The sequence below is a fragment of the Copadichromis virginalis genome, linkage group LG5 (genome assembly GCF_057382275.1).
Source record: "Copadichromis virginalis isolate Kocher_CV1m ecotype Utaka linkage group LG5, C_Virginalis_male_GT1.1, whole genome shotgun sequence".
Lineage (NCBI taxonomy): Eukaryota > Metazoa > Chordata > Actinopteri > Cichliformes > Cichlidae > Copadichromis > Copadichromis virginalis.
In genome coordinates, this window is record NC_140622.1 from 31,667,866 (window position 1) to 31,685,515 (window position 17,650).

Here is a 17,650-nt window from a genome sequence, read left to right on the forward strand (position 1 = left end):
AAAAAAAGTCTTCTGTCTAGCAAATGAACAAATTGTTTAATTGCTCTGGCTTTATGAAACATGCCTCAACCAAATGTAATACTTTTTTGATAAAGAAGATCAAAGTACCTCCCCTCAGGCTTATGCAATGGCCTGAGCACATGTACTGGAAGGGAAACTAGTTTTGACAAGGAGGCATTTTGCTCAACTCATTTTGCTATGTTATTAAAAAGAAACATCTAAAAAAAAAAAAAAAAAGTGTGTGTGTGTACACAAAACTTTAAAGAAAAACAAGCAACCGTATCCATAATTCTGGATGAATGACCTCTCCTTAGTTTCAAAGAAACACTAAGGAGAGTACTTCCACAAGTCCAACCTACACAGGCACATGTGCTCCTCCAAATGTCAAACTAGTTACTGCAGTTGTTACAGAGTCAATGAGCCGCTGTTAACTAAATAATTAACTTGAGCTGCAGTAAGTCGAGCATGATTCAAATTAAACACTGTTGAAAAATGTCAGAATTCAGCTGACCTTCGTGAATAGACCCCCAAAGCTCCCCCATGACATCAACACTGGGTTTCATCCATGGAAAAAAAAAAAAAAAAACATTCTCCATCAAGCTGATTCCAGCTTTCTTGTGTAACAGCTGACAGATGAGCTTTGCAGGTTGGAGAACTTTTTTTTTTTTTCTTCCCTAAAATAATTTTGTCAGGGGTTGTAAAAAGACCTTTCCTTATAGCATCTCTGTATAAACTTCTTGATTCTTTTTTCTAAAACATTTTCATGAAAGAAAACAGTTCTTGTTAAAACATCTTCATTTAAAGAAAAAGAAAAAAAGAATTTGGCATAGTGGCAGAAATTCATTGGCGTACGAATCAGCTTTTATAGACAAACTCCACAGACGATCAGTTCAGCTCTTACCTCCAGAGTACGGACAATTTTTCAAATAGAAAAACAAAAACCCATGAATTGTTTTTTAAAAAAAATGTTTTATTTCATTCAAAGTGACAGCGGTGGATTCAGGATTTTTATCTGTTGTTTCAATGCTTCTGTCAGTTTGGCCTCTATAAACGGACTGATAATCAGCAGGTTTGTTAAATGAAACTTGCATGACGAGCCGAATTAAAGCTATGGTACCACAGGCCGAACACGTTTGGTCACTTGTTGTCACTTTGTACTAAATCTACAGCTCATGTACAGATGTTTATAATGGAATTACGAGCAGCTGACTAAGTGGATTTATCTGCACCTAGCAATGGAAATAAAACTCTACATTTGAAGACTGCAGAGAGTCATTGAGCACAACTTTGGATTTAAAGTCACAACAAACTCCTTTGTTAAAGGTGAGAAAGTAAACTTGTTTACAACAATCCAGCTCAGGACTCAGAAGGGCTGCTGCTCTGTCGTTTTCTGGCATATTAAAGCATTCCTCATCTGTGTGTAAACTGGATAATTTCCCAGGTAATTTGGCAGGAAGTTTCCTTCCCTTCCTGGACAAGGCAACAAAGGTTTAGATCTCAGCAGTGAATGGAAAAAGTTTAGAGCAAGCAGCAGATGTTTCATATTAACATTAAGGCTTCTGGCGATGCAGCAGTTGGATTTACAAGACACTGACTTGTTCCAGACAGATAAGGGTAAACGCTTCACTCAAGCTAACACCAATGACAGAGCAACATCCTCCAAATGAAAATTCAGCATTTGAATTTTTTGAGAAGTCCTCAGCCTGCTTGTGATTCTCAAAGGGTTGTTTTTTTTTTATTCCTCCATTAATGGTATCTGACTTTTGTTTTCCTTTCAGACAATAAAATAAATAAATTTAAAAAAATATCCTACCAACCTTGTACAGTTATACTTGGTAAAGAGGAGTGTTGGACAACACATTGTATGAACATTTTTCTTTGGAGCAGATTGATCTTTTCACTGACCATCAGTCTCAGGGTGGTTTCACACTGGCTTATTTGTATATATATGTCTACATTGTCACCACAAATATGCACATTTTTGTTGCATTAAAACAACACGCCAACCTCATTACTACAGCAGGCTGTTTGTTTCTTATAACAGCCATTTTTTAAAGTACACATATGCACAGAATTACAAAGCAAACAGTTGCATTCATCAACTTGTGGTTTAAAAAGTACATCCAGTAGGGGGCAGATCAGAGACAAATTACAGACTCTTCATGACAACCTTAAAAAGTCCACTAAAAAAAATAAAAACAAGATAAAAATGTTTTTTTTAGTATTAAGATTTTTAGATAAAAATCTAATACTATATTTACCTCCTGCCCACATCGACGATGGCACATGTGACCCAACTGTGTGAAGCCCAAAAGTTATGATTCCTCAGACTTTATATAAAAGACATAATAGTTTCTGTGACATCACCCACTGGTTTCTGGACAGTGCATCACACTGCATCCATTAGTCACCATTTTGTCTTGGTTAAGAATCTGCCTTTGTCAACATACTTCAAAGCTGCCATGCTCCTTTCCCCCCCCCAATCTTTACAAAACCCACATGTTCTCAAGGAGAAACTACTCCTACTACTGTGATGACTGCTACTAATATAGAATTTCTTACTTAATGTCAAGAAGGAAACCCAAAGTAGAAATGCTTTTCTCTAAAGGCCACTTGAGGCTAGCTTCGAAATGAAATAAAATCACATGTAGGCAGCTGTAAGTGCCAAATTTGAATAACATGGCCTGATGTGCCTGATTGTACTATCAGGCAACCAAAAACGTCTGTGGTCCAATTTTGGTGAGCAAAAGTTTGAGAAACAAAAACCAAAAGCATGCAGTCTGTTGCTTAACACGAATCTAAAGTCTAGTTAGTAACCAGGCTTGCAAACATCAGCTGGTAACTGTCATGTAATTAATATATCCTTAGTATCCTTATTTTCTTATTATATTGTTTTATGTACTTTAATAATGAAGGTTTGTAGAGAAAAGGCCACTTTTGACTCAAACTAAGTGCTCAGCCAGACTGAAAACAGGAAGTGTAGAGCTGTACAGCGTATTAATAAATGCAGGAAGCCAGACAGAAAAGAGAAACTTTGCCATATAAGCAATGGTTGTATTGAAACTGTGACGTGTAAAGTACCAAAATAATACCTATATGAGACAAAGTTTATGATTCTAATGTTAATGATCCTGCAACTGGCGTTTTGGGCTGTGCAGGGGTCTCTCTCTCCAGGAAGATGATTTAATAAAAAGAAATATAAATGTTTTAACACACTCTGAGTCGGTTTGCTCTGTTTTATCATGGGGACAAAAGAATCGGGGTTAATATTTGGTGTTTCCGCCCGGTTCGTTTGTGTCCCAATTTGAATTTCTTCTTAACATCAGGAGAGTTGACATTGAGACCAGATCAGCGGCTGCCGCTCAGAGATGAATTCTTCTCAGGCAGCGGCCCCAGTGTGGACATGGACTATGAGATGTTACGCTGCAAGTTTTGATTTTCGGGAAAAGAGGTGCAAGCTGCTTCTTCATTGCATGTGTATTTTTATAGTCAGGTTTAATTCATGCATCCTTGCACTGAGCTGTGGATTCAAACTGTCTCACTTCTGATTCTTTCCAAAAATAATTTCACATGTAACAATTTGTGTATGTGTGTTTTCTATTCATTCACGTAATTGTTAGTTCATGTATTTATCTTTCTCTGTGGTGGACAATCCTAAACCTCCATGAGTTCAGCCTCCATTTTCAATCCAATTATATCCTGTACTCTCTCACTCGAACTCGTCCGGGCTTGACCTCTCACTGGTCCCTGTCCCTCTTCTCACAGTGTCCTGTGTGGCCTTCAAATCTCCAGCAAACACAGGCCCAACAGCTGTTTCTTCTTCTCTGTTAATCTTTCAGTCTTTTCTTGTAGGTTAACTCCCAGCATGGCAAATATCACGTCCAGTGCCTTCAAACAGTCATGTCACTTGTCAAGTTTGTGATTCAAAGCTCCATCAGTGGCATTCATACATGCTGCTGCTTGACCCTTCAGTGTTATAGGTCAGTTGCACTGACTTTTGCCTGCTGTTAACTCTTCAAGTTCACGGTGCTCAAACCCCAAAAAGAAGCACAGAGAACCATTGTTCCAGAAAATGTGTTTAGGAGATTAAAAGCTCGTAAGACATAGGTTAAATGTGAACATAAAAGATATGCACTACCTGTTAAAGGGGGCGAAGAAACCAGGCCTAAAGTTTAAAGATGAAACGGGTTAACTCTATAGAGGATGTTACCGAAGGTTGACAAAATAATCTAGGACCTTTTACCAGAAAAGCTAAATGTATCTGTTTGGAGTTTACAGTGTACACTGAGGGACGTCAGGAGTGGTTTTAAACTGGGATTGAAAGAACAATACAGTATCCACATCTGACCTGATATTACCTGTGATGTGCCAATATCAGCCCTTATATTTTCAATAACTAAGTTTAGGTTTCAAGTATCACCACATTTTGAGTATTTTTGTATTGACGTGCAACAGAAGGACTGGTTCTCCTGACTTTACTACTCCAATGAAGGTTGGATACAACAGGGGGTTATGTGCGTTGATTAGAAAACTAAAATCTCCCTATTTTGGATGAAATCAGCTGCAAACCTTGAGACTGCAGCAGACTGCTGAATCACACAGGCTGAGAACCAAGACAGGACAGGAAGTTCCAAGTATCATTGGCTTACATTCTGAAAATGCAGAAGTAACAAGGCTTAAAAAGTTTGTCATGATCTTCTAGGTCAGGACGGTTTGTGTTAAAATTAGGATCAAATAAAATGGAGGGATTATAAATGATATACAATGCAAGAAATCTTATGTGGCCAAGTGAACACTTCCTTCACTCGGCCTCTTTCCACCATTTCTTCTTAAGGAAAAAGTGCTTTTATTTAAAAAAAAAAAAAGACAGAAAAAAGGTTATCCCTGTGTACCTATAAAATCCAATAAAAACAAAGATAGGATAAAATAAAGTTTGTGGTTGTTTCCAGCTCACAGCAAAGGTCTTTGTGGTCTATCCCAGCAGTTGCACACGTCAGGAAAGTTGGTTTTAGGTCTAGAAAAACAGACTGATTTTTTTGAGTTGAGCTTTAACTTCTTTCAGCCAGCAAACGTTGAAAGAGGCAGGGGATCTCTAAATTAGATAAGCCTCACAGATGTGTCCACAGGTAATTCAGCTGTCTGAAAAAGCTTAACAACATTCATTCCAGCATTCCTGGATGTCTGACTCAAGGCAGTTGTGGTGACTGACAGAAAAAGTGCAGGAGTCTAATTTCTACCCAAAACAACAAATGTATGGTCTAAAAACTGGCTCAGATTTGGTTTGAGTGCCAGAGGACAGCCAGGTGTTTTGACGATCAGCCAGGTAGAGGTCAATTGAGTTTATGTGCCAGTCTGTCGTTGGTGCCTAGTTCTGTCTGCACGGATGTGGTTGTGTTGAGGTGTAGAGTGATCTTGCCTTCGTTGGCAAGGTGTTGGATGATCTGATTCTCAAAATCAGCGCTGTGGACGCCAGTCTTCTTGAAGGCTCCGGCAAACTGATTCTTCTCCCAGTAATGATGCCAGTTTCCTTGCTTGTCTGCACCATAACCAAACACTGACACCTGGACAGAGAGAAGGAAGCTATTTCATCAACCATGCATGACACACTGCTGACAGGTCATACTGATACTAAATACATCCCGCTTTTATACGCTTCATTTCATGTGTGACTTCTACCCTCACATATTAATTTTTGTGTGAATGCTGTAAGGCCCGGGTTCGAATCCCGCTTATGGCAACATTATATTCAGGTAACAGTTCAACTTTTTTAACTCTTTTCAACACAAACTTCAGCTTCTTCACCCATTTTCAGCAGAATTTTCAGCTTCTTCACCTCTTTTCACAACAAACTTCTGCTTCTTCACCTTTTTTCAGCACAATTCAGCTTCTTCTGCACAGTACACATTTTTTCTCTCATCACATCTTTGTTTGGGACCGGAACTGGTTTGGCTCAGTGGGATGAGCAGCCGCCGTGAGACCTGGTAGCAAAGGTTCGAATCCTACCTGTGGCGGTTGCCGCACATCTTCTCCCGTTTGCGTGCACTCTGCTTTCTTGACATTCTTCAGTCTACCCTTTCAAATACAACTGTCTTCAGCAGTTCAGCTTCTACACCTCTTTTCAGCAGATAATTCTGCTTCTTCAGCTGTTTTTTAGCAGATTCCACTACACGGCATTCAAACTGCATTTTCGCAGGAAATGCAACTTTTTCTAGTCTTGGTTGTATTGCCATGACTTGCTAGTCTGGACATGCTACAATATTGTTTGGACTAGTCTGTTTTTGGTTAGTAACACCATATTTTGTGAATATACAAAAAAAAAAAAAAGAAAGAACAAATGTGGTTTTTCTCTCTACACCCAGTCTTTACTTTCCTCTTACCTGGTCACAGACATGCAGAGCAAAGACGATGGCCAGCATGCCGGTGGACGGGTAGCGACCATGATGCTCGTTCCAACGTTCATGAACATACTTAAAGAACACTGGGTTCACCACAACAACCTACACACACACACACACACACACACACAGTTTGTTTAAAATGGATGTGTTTTACACAAGAGTAGGCTTGCATTGCCCACAGTTCCAAAATAAGCCCCGTGTACTTACAAAAAGACTCTTGTTGCAACCCCTGAGTTTATCAGGGTAGATATGACAGAAAATAAGGAAATGTATAACAGGTCATGTTTGAACATCAAATGTAGTGGGGCATCTGTGTCCAGATCAGACCAGAAGTGTGGATTTCATCATGTGTGGTTTCTGGTATAGACACTTCCTTCACTCTCACTTGTCTTAAAAAATAAAAATACTACAAAGATTTATTTGCTCATCTTTGTTCCCTTATTCTTTAGCAAATGCAATTTTTAAAATCTTGTAAATACTGGTAGATAAAACTAAGAACTAAAAATAGGAGCAGCAGCAGCAAAAAAAAAAAGAAAAAAAAAAGGGTGAAGCTGAAAGTAAAAATAGCAACAGAAAGCGCTGTAGAGAAAACTGAGATCAGTCGAGATCATAATTTACCTTGTCTTTATCAGCGTGCACTCTTGCTTTCACCCTCATGTAGGTCCTGAAAAAAAGACACACACAAAAAAAGGGGGGGGCGTTCGTTTTAGAGTAGCCTTATCACTTTAGGCGCTATGTCGGCTGCGTTTTGTTTACAGCACTTTATAGATGCCCCATCTATTGAGCTTTTAAATAGCTGTCACAAAAACGATTTGCTGCAAATTGGATCACTTTCAGATGCAGGTCTCAAAAAATCTCCGTAAGATGTGATTTGAAAGCTTTAGTAGTGGACAAGTTGGTGGAAGCTGGTGTGATTCAAGCGCCTGTTTTGCCTGTGGTCTCTGGTGTGCCAAGCCAAGCTGCCGTAGTTGAGGAGGGCCATAAGAATGGTTCTTGTGGGGATGGCGAGGGGGATGAGCGGGGAAAAACGCCACGCACGCTTCCTCGCTATGATCCATTCTCCTCTGGGAGTTCAGATGGCAGAGAAGGAGCTCGGCTGAAGGTGCGGCTGGCACGTCTCAAATTGGAGGCTGAGGAGAAGGCTCAGAACAGGCGGCCTCAGCTAGAGCTTGAAATAAGAAGGCTGGAGATAGAGGCAGACAAAGCCATTAGGCTGCGAAAGCTTGAGCTGGAGTCTCAGCCTCAAGCCTCATCTGTCTCTGCTGAAAATTCCGGCTCCACCTCCTCGTCCGCTTCTGCTTTTGATATCAGCAAGTGCATTTCTTTAGTGCCCACTTTTAGAGAAACTGAGGTTGATACATACTTTGCAGCATTTGAGAGTATCGCTGGCGCATTGCAGTGGCCTAGTGATATTTGGCCTCTTTTGTTGCAGTGCAAACTGTCCGGCAAAGCCCAAGACGTGGTGGCTGCGCTTTCTTTAAAGGACAGTTTAGACTACGCGTGTGTTAAAACAGCTGTTTTGCAGTCATATGAGTTAGTCCCTGAAGCCTATAGGCAGAGGTTTCGCCAAAGAAAATGCCGACCCAAACTTATGTGGAGTTTTCTAGAGAAAAGGGGATTCTCTTTGATAAGTGGTGCGTTGCTTCAAAAGTAGGTGACTATGACGCTCTGCGTGAGTTACTATTGTTGGAGGAGTTTAAGAAATATTTTCCTGAGCGTATTGTGCTATATTTAAATGTACAGAAAGCGACTTCTCTCGCATCTGCTGCTTCTTGCTGATAAGTTTGTGCTCCTTGCTGATGAGTTTGTGCTCACTCATAAAGCCTCGTTTACTGGCAGTGAGAAGCCACGGGTTAGCGCTGTGCAACAGCCCCACACGGCTAAAGTGTCTGGGTCCAGGGAAAACCGCGAATGTTTTTACTGTCATAAAACTGGACATGTGATTGCTGACTGTTTAGCCTTAAAACACAAAACATCAAATGCTCAGCAACCCAAAGGGGTGGGTTTTGTGAAAGCTGAGGCCTGTAATGAGGTGCCGGACCCCTGTTTTGAACCATTCATTTTTGATGGCTCAGTATCGCTAACCGACAATCCCTCCGATTTAAAACCTGTGCGTGTTTTAGGGACACTGGAGGTTCTCAGACTGTCATCCTCTCGAGTGTTTTACCTTTTTCTGCTGAAAGTGAATGTGGTTTTAATTCTGTTCTACGGGGGACTTGTTGATTTGACTAGACTGTGCAGACTGTCCCTCCTGCCTTTGCACCTTCGTTTTGAGTAGCTGCCGGTGAGATGTTTAGATGATTAGTGTTCTACTATTGCTATTAGCGTTATTTGAATATATGAGTTGTTTGTTATGTTTGTTTACATCACCCCATTGCGTAGTGAGTTGTTTGACTAACGGTTTTCAGTTGTGGTAACAAACCTTCTGTTTTTCTTTTTATCTAACCCTCTGGGCTCATATTTATATATAGCCAAACAGCCCCCTAGTTCTTGTTCTCTTGAAATTCTTTGTAGTCTATCACTCTTTTAACTCTCTCTCCCCATCAACCCTCTGCTTACTCTGCTCCACCACCACAACCATCTAGACCAGCGGTCTCCAACCCCCGGGCCGGTACCGGACTGTGAGTTGTTTGGTACCGGGCCACGAGAGTTGAGGCTCAGGTTTGAAATTGATGGTTTTCAGGGTTTTTATTGTTAACTCTGTTTCCCTGGGTATTTTTCCCATGTTGTAGTTGTGTGTCTTATTTTGAAAGAAATATTTATGCGTTACCATAGCAACCAGAGAGCATTAAGGGGCAGAGAGGAGGATGTTACTCTCAATGTTGTTGGCGCATTTCAGAAGGACGCTGCTAATAAAGTTACACAATTACACAGTGAATTTGCATTTATTATTATATTTACCAAATGCCACCGTTTTTTCTTGGTCATTTTATTTTGTTGTATATATCAGCGACACCTTAAAGGCCGGTCTGTGAAAATACTGACATTAAATCCGTGGCGCAAAAAAAAGTTGGGGACTGCTGGTCTAGACTCCAGGAGTTTAATTTTAGATTTTTTTTAAAATAAACTTTTCCCTCTTACATCAAATAATCTCTCCTGTCTGATATGTTTTTTGATGTCTTTTTGATGGATGCATGAGATAATGAGCATACTTGTTTTTTTATATATATCGTACATTTTGACTGTTCCGGTGGACAGCGCACTGGTCAGCCACTCCAGGTCTCTCAGTTTGAATGGCAGCAGGATGAGGCTGGTACCATTACTGATGTCCACTGCACTCTCTGGGTACAGGAAGTGATGCGTCGTCCGACGACCGACGTCTTCCTCAAACCCTTTAGTCACCGCCTTGTTCATCCTGAAGAAAAAAAAACATAAGGAGGGTGAGGGCTGTGTGCGCGCGATTGTGTGTGTGTGTGTGTGTGTGTGCGCGCATGTACCGGAACACGAAGCCATGAGAATCAATGAGTGCACCATGTCCAGAATGCCGTAAGTTGCCAGAGTTGCCAACCACTGCACAACTACGGCAACGTGAGGGCACGGGCTCCAAGTCTATAGAGGGTGGGGATATGACCTGGAACATCTTTGAGATCACTTCCTCCAAGGACTGATCGTTACCGGCCCGTTGAAGACTCTGTGGAAGAGCAGACAAACATTTTTTTTTTCTGTTTAACACACTTATACTCAAGTAAAACATTTGCATAATGAGTCACGTTAAAAATTCTTAAACTTCCAGTGTCAAAAGGCTTGTTATTGGTGCTTATCTCTGTCTTTCATGACAGTAAAATAATTTTTAGTTAAATAATTTCTTAATTTAAAAAAAAGAAGCAGGCGAAAGAGTACTGACACCCCTACCCCCACCCGCACACACACACAATCGCGCGCGCACGCACACACACACACACACACACACACACACACACAATCGCGCGCGCGCGCACACACACACACACACACACACACACACACACACACACACACACACACACACACACACACACACACACACTTTACTGCCTTCTGTGGCCCAGACTAATTATGTTAGCAGCATTACTGGCCTCCTCTTTTTAATCTACTAATGGTTTCTGCAGCAGGAGTTCACCTCTCTAAATGCAGGAAAAAGACTCAGACATTTGTCTTCTCATGCAAACTGCAGCCAGTCTCCACAAGGACAAATTCAGGCTTCTGAAAATACAAAACTTCATAACTGTTCTTGACTATTTACTGCAACATCATCCAGTATGTTACAAAATATCTGTTGGTCTTTCAATTTAAGACAATGCCCAGAGATTAAGCTTATTTGCTGTTGAGTCATTTCCCCTTTGAAGTAGGGCTGCTCGATTATGGCAAAAATGATAATCACGATTATTTTCACTGAAATTGAGATCACGATTATTTGACGATACTTATATTATTTTTTTTACATGTTGTAGTGCCATTTGTGGGAGCATTTCAAGTTGCTATACATCAATACAACTGTTATAGCCCATATTTTAATGATATGTATGTATTAAGTCCATAGTAACTACATTAATTGCAAAAAAGTGCAATAAACTACAAAAAAATTGGAAATCGTTTTTGTTTTTTATACATATATTTCTACTTGGAGAAATTTAAGAGGTTTATCCCTCAAAACTTTAAATACAAAAAAAGTTGCAAAAAATAGTTTACAACAACAGGAAATTTATTTTGAGTGTCTTCATAGTTTTATTTTGGAGATACAGCAATTTTTATATACTGCAGGAAAAACAAAAAAACAATCCTATGATGCAAATTTGCAAAGAAAACAGCATGTGCATCAAAATAAAATATTTCCAGCAGTGCAATTTGAGTTCTAAGCATCCCAGAAACTATTCAGAAAAGTCAAACATGACTTATAAAAACACCAGTATAGGCTTTTAAGGCCTACAAGTAAAAAACTACATTTTCCGCGAAAATGACGTCACTTCCGGTTTCGGGCAGGAAATGCGATAGTTCTCGTTGACGTCTTTTTCAATGTGGGAAGTGTTACGAACAGCTGATCGGATCGGCAAAGCGTGTTTCTGGAATATTATGTTTTTGTTCCTGCAAGCGCTTTTTATGCAATTTTTGCAAAGCTTTATGTGGAAGGAAACTGTGACCTAGGACAAGCTGATGGCATAAGATGTAAGTACAACTCCTCTGGTTTCATATGGAAAAAAATTTATTGCGCTAGCTTAGCGGTTCAGGTTCTACAGGAATTTAAAAATAGTTACACAAAACAGAGCATGCTGCTCTGACCGGCTTTAAAGGGTTAAGAATAACAATGTATTGAATAATGACTTTAAAAAATAATATAAAATAGTGTGCAAATACTGATAACAGTGCAAATGTTTGCAATAAGATAAGATAAGATAACCTTTATTAGTCCCACACGTGGGAAATTTGTTTATATAAATTTGTTTATATAAATATAAGAAATAAATGAAAAATGTAAACATCTATGTTTAGTGAACTTTGCAGTGTTGCTCTGTGGTGCAGCTACTACACTGTAGCAAAGTTTACACACTGTGTCTACTTGATCCACGTCTGACTCCGCAAACCCATAATGTTTCCACACCACTGAAGTTTTTTTTTTTACCTCTCTTTTCAACCAACGGCAGTCACTCTCCTCTCCAAATAACTTCTGCTTAGCTTTCCGAGCTTCCCTCAGGTCCTCTTAATCGCGTGTTCGAAATGCAGAGCAGTGCGCTCGATTTGCCACACGGAGCAGCGCGAGAGTAAAGCATGAGGGAGGGGCTAATAATCGGCTCAGTCATTTTTAATGATCGTTGAAAGCCCAGATCGTAATCGTGATTAAAATTCGATTAATTGAGCAGCCCTACTTTGAAGGCTGCAATGATTTCCTGTGAATCTTCTTTGTCCATAAACTAAAGCAAAGGAAATAAAGGGAAAACCTGTAAATGACTTGGTAATTATTTACTTACTTGCAATAAAAGCCATTTACTGTAAAAAAAACAAAAAAATCGCCTTGTTTATTTATTTATGTAGTTTAAAAAAAAAAAGCTTTACAAAAGTTGAATTAACAAATGATGCATTACTTTGAAGACAGTACAGTGGCTTAAGTAGACATTACTAATACTGCTGTACTATTTTAATAAAAAAACATTGATAATTCACGGTAAGTTTATAATTTGGACATTACATTACCATTTGCAAAAAACTCTTGTTTTATTCACTATTCACAGAAAGTGTTTTGGATTTAGAGTTTAAGTAAACAAAGCAGTCACTGCCACTGGAGTTAGTGACCCTGCTGGCCATTAAAAAGCCACAGTTCTGCTTTTCACATTTCCTGGTTAAAAAGGAACAATCATTCAAAAGAAAGGAAACTTAAAGGGAAAGGAGCTTAAACAGCTTGTTTCAGACCGACCTTCAGACCTTTGGGGGCTACACTAAGGTGGAGTATTGGATAAATAAGGATCATTTTTTAAAAGTGAATCTTGCAAAACTATCTAGTCCAAGAATAAAAATGTAGAGTTGGAAATAATGACAATAGGTCCCCTTTAATAAAATCTGAACTATCACTACATTTTGTCCTTACCAGCCACCATTGAAGTGCATCAGAGTCAAAATTATTGCCGGTCTCTTTGATGATGGGCTGCTGTTTAGCGTCGTAGCGCTGGCTGAACCATTTCGACCCATTGTTGTCTGAAATACAGGCATCAGAGCAGCCACACAGCCTGTAAGAGTACAAAACACAGGTGTAAGACCAGGGTATTAGTGGATATGCAGGGTTACAAGTGTTACATGTCATACTTAGCGTTTTTCATAAGCTGCTCCTGAATCACCATCTCTTCCTCCTCCTCGTCAATTTCTTCCTCAACCATCTCTTCCTCGGTGAGAATTTGTTCAGGTTTCAGGTAAGGAGGTGCCTGACCTGAAATTGGGCCTGTGAATTCAGCTGCTGGAAACAGAAAAAAGTTCAGGCCGTGTGGATCAATACTTAAAAAACAACAACAACAACAACAACAAAAAACAAACAAACATTCATTTCTCACACCCGCTCTTCACCTGTCATCCTGCCACTGGACGTGCTGTGGCCTCTGGGCGGAGCTGCAGGCTGCAACAGGAAATACCTCCTCTGAATGCTCTGGCTGGCAATCATGAGGAAGAGGATGGCAGCGATCACCAAGGCAACACAAGCCTTCCTCCTAACAATCATTGCTGCACTATCGGTGTTCAGCAGGAAGGGCGTGTTCTTGAGCTGTCAATTGACCAGCTATGTCAGCATAGTGGGAATGTGTCACCTGCTGTCATCTGGACTTTTTCCTTTGTTCCGTCACGACACCACTCAGCTTTTCCTCCATTAAGGCTGAGACCGGTGTTGCTTTCTGATTGGTAGATACAAGATCTATTGTTGGAGACACAGTGAATATTGCATCATTAATAATAAACTAAATATGTGAAACATGTATTTTCTTTTTTGCATTCTTTGCATTGCAACTCAGCAGTGTTTAAATACCTTAAAAACCACTGCAGAACTGATTAAAGATTACATAAAAATCTGATACTGACAAATCAGCCACTGGCAATCACACTCTCTGGGGCCCAGTATCAATCTATATTCAGATCATTTGAAAAACCTTAAGCAAACAAATCGCAGTGCATTTCTGTTTATTCATAAAAAGCCAAATATAGATTAAAAAAATATCATAAAACCAGGGGAATATCTGGAAACTGATCATCTGTGACATATTATAAAATTATTATTAGTTCATTCAAACCTTGGAAAAAAAGAAAGCATTCTGCTGCTCTCCCTCACTCTGATAACAGAGTCATGCTAATTCTTGTTTTGCTCTGCTGCCATGGTGAACTCGGCGTAAGCAGCACTTAAAACAAATTTTCCACCTGCCTCACCTTGCAATTCACTAAGGTGAAAGCTGCTGCCAAGAGGGAGGACCCTCTAGCGTTACAGCCCAAAAGAGCTGAGTACATCACCGATAGGAGAAGTTCCTCCCAGACCCCCCCAAAATGTAGTTTTGATGTCATCACTGATGCTGATAAAGGGGAAGGCGCAGCGCCACTCTCTTAAAAAAATACAGAAAGATTTTTACCGAATGGAGTCATCCTCTTACTCCCGCTCACCTCCACACCGCCCCTCTCCCCCTGAAGGAATGTATCCGTGCACACAGAACTCAGCCTGTGAATCCCAATCAGATCTGGATTCAGTACAGCTTCTCCTGTTTCAGCTCTCAATGTAAATCTCCCTCTCACTGTGTGTGTGTGTCTCTATGCACGAACACACTCAGTCTGACCTGTCAGCTAACCTGTGTCAGTGTGTGATTCTTCACTACTATTTATGTAAATCGGCTATCACACAGTTTTCTACACAGTATCCGTTTGATCTGGTTTAACACACATGTGCACTTTACAATCTTTGCTTCCATTTTTCTCATTTGATTTGTAAATTTTTTCCAACTGACATTCGTCAGTCCAATAAATGATGATAGGCGGTATATTGTCTCAGGTACTTTTTGATGGGCGAAGCAATGTAATCATGCACGGACTGACTTGCTTGTTTAGAATCTACAAGTTTTTTGGAGGGAATGTTTTACATTCTTTAGTTGTTTGTTTTAGAACAGCCTTTTTCCCGCAGCACGCCATGTTATAAATACCCACGAAGAAAACAGCGGCCGTTACAACCTATTTATAAAAATGTACAATTTCATGCATCGGTTAAAACACTGGACTCCAGGTACATGACGCCCAGCTGAAAACACTTCACGCCAGTCGAGCTGCCCGAGATTCACAGAATTTACAGAAAATGTTAAATTTTTGTGATTTATATCGTTGTCAGGACAATAAATGTCTTATATCGGGATATGAGATTTTGGTCATAGCGCCCTATATCCATATGATATATTCTGTATTTATACAGTGGCTTACAAAAGTAGTCGGCCCCCTTGAACTTTCCCACACTTTGTCACATTACAGCAACAAACATGAATCAATTTTATTGCAATTCCACGTGAAAGACCAATACAAAGTGGTGTACACATGAGAAGTGGAACGAAAATCATACATGATTCCAAACATTTTTTACAAATAAATAACTGCAAAGTGGGGTGTGCGTAATTATTCAGCCCCCTTTGGTCTGCGTGCAGTCAGTTGCCCTTAGAAATTTACTTGATGAGTTCTAATGACTAAATAGAGTGCACCTGTGTGTAATCTAATGTCAGTACAAATACAGCTGCTCTGTGACTGTCTAAGAGAATATTGGGAGCAACAACGCCATGAAGTCCAAAGAACACACCAGACAGGTCAGGGATAAAGTTATTGAGAAATTTAAAGCAGGCTTAGGCTACAAAAAGATTTCCCAAGCCTTGAACATCCCACGGAGCACTGTTCAAGCGATCATTCAGAAATGGAAGGAGTATGGCACAACTGTAAACCTACCAAGACAAGGCCGTCCACCTAAACTCACAGGCCGAACAAGGAGAGCGCTGATCAGAAATGCAGCCAAGAGGCGCATGGTGACTCTGGACGAGCTGCAGAGATCTACAGCTCAGGTGGGGGAATCTGTCCATAGGACAACTATTAGTCATGCACTGTACAAAGTTGGCCTTTATGGAAGAGTGGCAAGAAGAAAGCCATTGTTAACAGAAAACCATAAGAAGTTTGCAGTTTGCCACAAGCCATGTGGGGGACACAGCAAACATGTGGAGGAAGCTGCTCTGGTCAGATGAGACCAAAGTGGAACTTTTTGGCCAAAATGCAAAACGCTATGTGTGGCGGAAAACTAACACTGCACATCACTCTGAACACACCATCCCCACTGTCAAATATGGTGGTGGCAGCATCATGCTCTGGGGGTGCTTCTCTTCAGCGGGGACAGGGAAGCTGGTCAGAGTTGATGGGAAGATGGATGGAGCCAAATACAGGGCAACCTTGGAAGAAAACCTCTTGGAGTCTGCAAAAGACTTGAGACTGGGGCGGAGGTTCACCTTCCAGCAGGACAACGACCCTAAACATGAAGCCAGGGCAACAATGGAATGGTTTAAAACAAAACATATCTATGTGTTAGAATGGCCCAGTCAAAGTCCAGATCTAAATCCAATCGAGAATCTGTGGCAAGATCTGAAAACTGCTGTTCACAAACGCTGTCCATCTAATCTGACTGAGCTGGAGCTGTTTTGCAAAGATTTCAGTCTCTAGATGTGCAAAGCTGGTAGAGACAGACCCTAAAAGACTGGCAGCTGTAATTGCAGCAAAAGGTGGTTCTACAAAGTATTGACTCAAGGGGCTGAATAATTACGCACACCCAATTTGTAAAAAATGTTTGGAATCATGTATGATTTTCGTTCCACTTCTCACGTGTACACCACTTTGTATTGGTCTTTCACGTGGAATTCAATAAAATTGATTCATGTTTGTGGCTGTGATGTGACAAAATGTGGAAGTTCAAGGGCGCCGAATACTTTTGTAAGCCACTGTATATGTGTATGTGTGGTATATTTATGCGTATATCCTTACTCTCATTCCCTTTTATTGTATCTGGAATATGCAACTTCTGTCGGTGCTGTGCTACTGGAAACTGTGTTTCCTGGAGGAACCCACCCGAGGAATTAATAAAGTTTCATCTAATCTAAATCGCACAAAAGACTTAACATTAAAATCTAAGATTTTCACTGGAAAAAATTGCTTAGGAGTTTCTTCCCGTGTAGGATGAGAGGAAGCAGCTACTGTCAGTGGCTGTCTTATTCACAAGGGGTCACCACAGTGTGTAGTACCACTTGTTTGATTTGGTAAGTTTTTATGCTGGATGCCTTTCCTCATGTAAACCCAAATTGATGGTAAGTGAAACTGAAAAAAAAAAAAAAAAAGTTACACCTGTTACAACCTTTTCAGAACAAGACCAAAGAAGTCAGCCCCATGACGACTGATTATCAACATTGATACCTTTCTCTTAAAGTCATCCACTCCAGATGAGAAGAGTGGCACTCAAAGGACAAAGATTCTGACGCAAAGGCAACTTCCTGGATAAACATAACTGCACAGAGTTTAGGGCGAAGGCGAAGAAGAAGAAGAAGAAAAAGAAAAAAAAACTGGAATCAAAGAAAGTGATTTTCCACCACAAAGTATTTTCAAACTCTTGCAACATATTCCCCTAATATATGAATCTCTGAGCTTCTGTACTGATGTATCATTAAATGGTTGTAAAAAGCAACACAGTTGAACACTTGTGTCCTCAACCCAGTGGCTGCAGTACAAAGACCAAGGTTACAAAAATCAAGAGG

General features: G+C 40.2%; 1 protein-coding gene across 2 annotated transcripts in view; it reads right to left on the reverse strand.

The window, feature by feature from the left end:
- Positions 1-97: 97 nt before the first annotated feature.
- Positions 98-17,650, reverse strand: part of st3gal8 (ST3 beta-galactoside alpha-2,3-sialyltransferase 8) — a 33,766-nt gene continuing 16,213 nt past the window's right edge. The window contains exons 2-9 of one of the 2 annotated variants that reach the window (XM_085457341.1): positions 13,425-13,764; positions 13,170-13,314; positions 12,955-13,093; positions 9,836-10,029; positions 9,574-9,753; positions 7,017-7,062; positions 6,378-6,497; positions 98-5,561 (exon numbers count right to left, since the gene is read on the reverse strand). In XM_085457341.1, the coding sequence (XP_085313467.1) occupies positions 5,331-5,561; positions 6,378-6,497; positions 7,017-7,062; positions 9,574-9,753; positions 9,836-10,029; positions 12,955-13,093; positions 13,170-13,314; positions 13,425-13,575 (1,206 nt within the window). In that variant the 5' untranslated portion in view covers positions 13,576-13,764 and the 3' untranslated portion in view covers positions 98-5,330. Of the gene's footprint in view, positions 5,562-6,377; positions 6,498-7,016; positions 7,063-9,573; positions 9,754-9,835; positions 10,030-12,954; positions 13,094-13,169; positions 13,318-13,424; positions 13,765-17,650 lie in introns of both variants that reach the window. The other variant, XM_085457340.1, reaches the window with a different exon arrangement.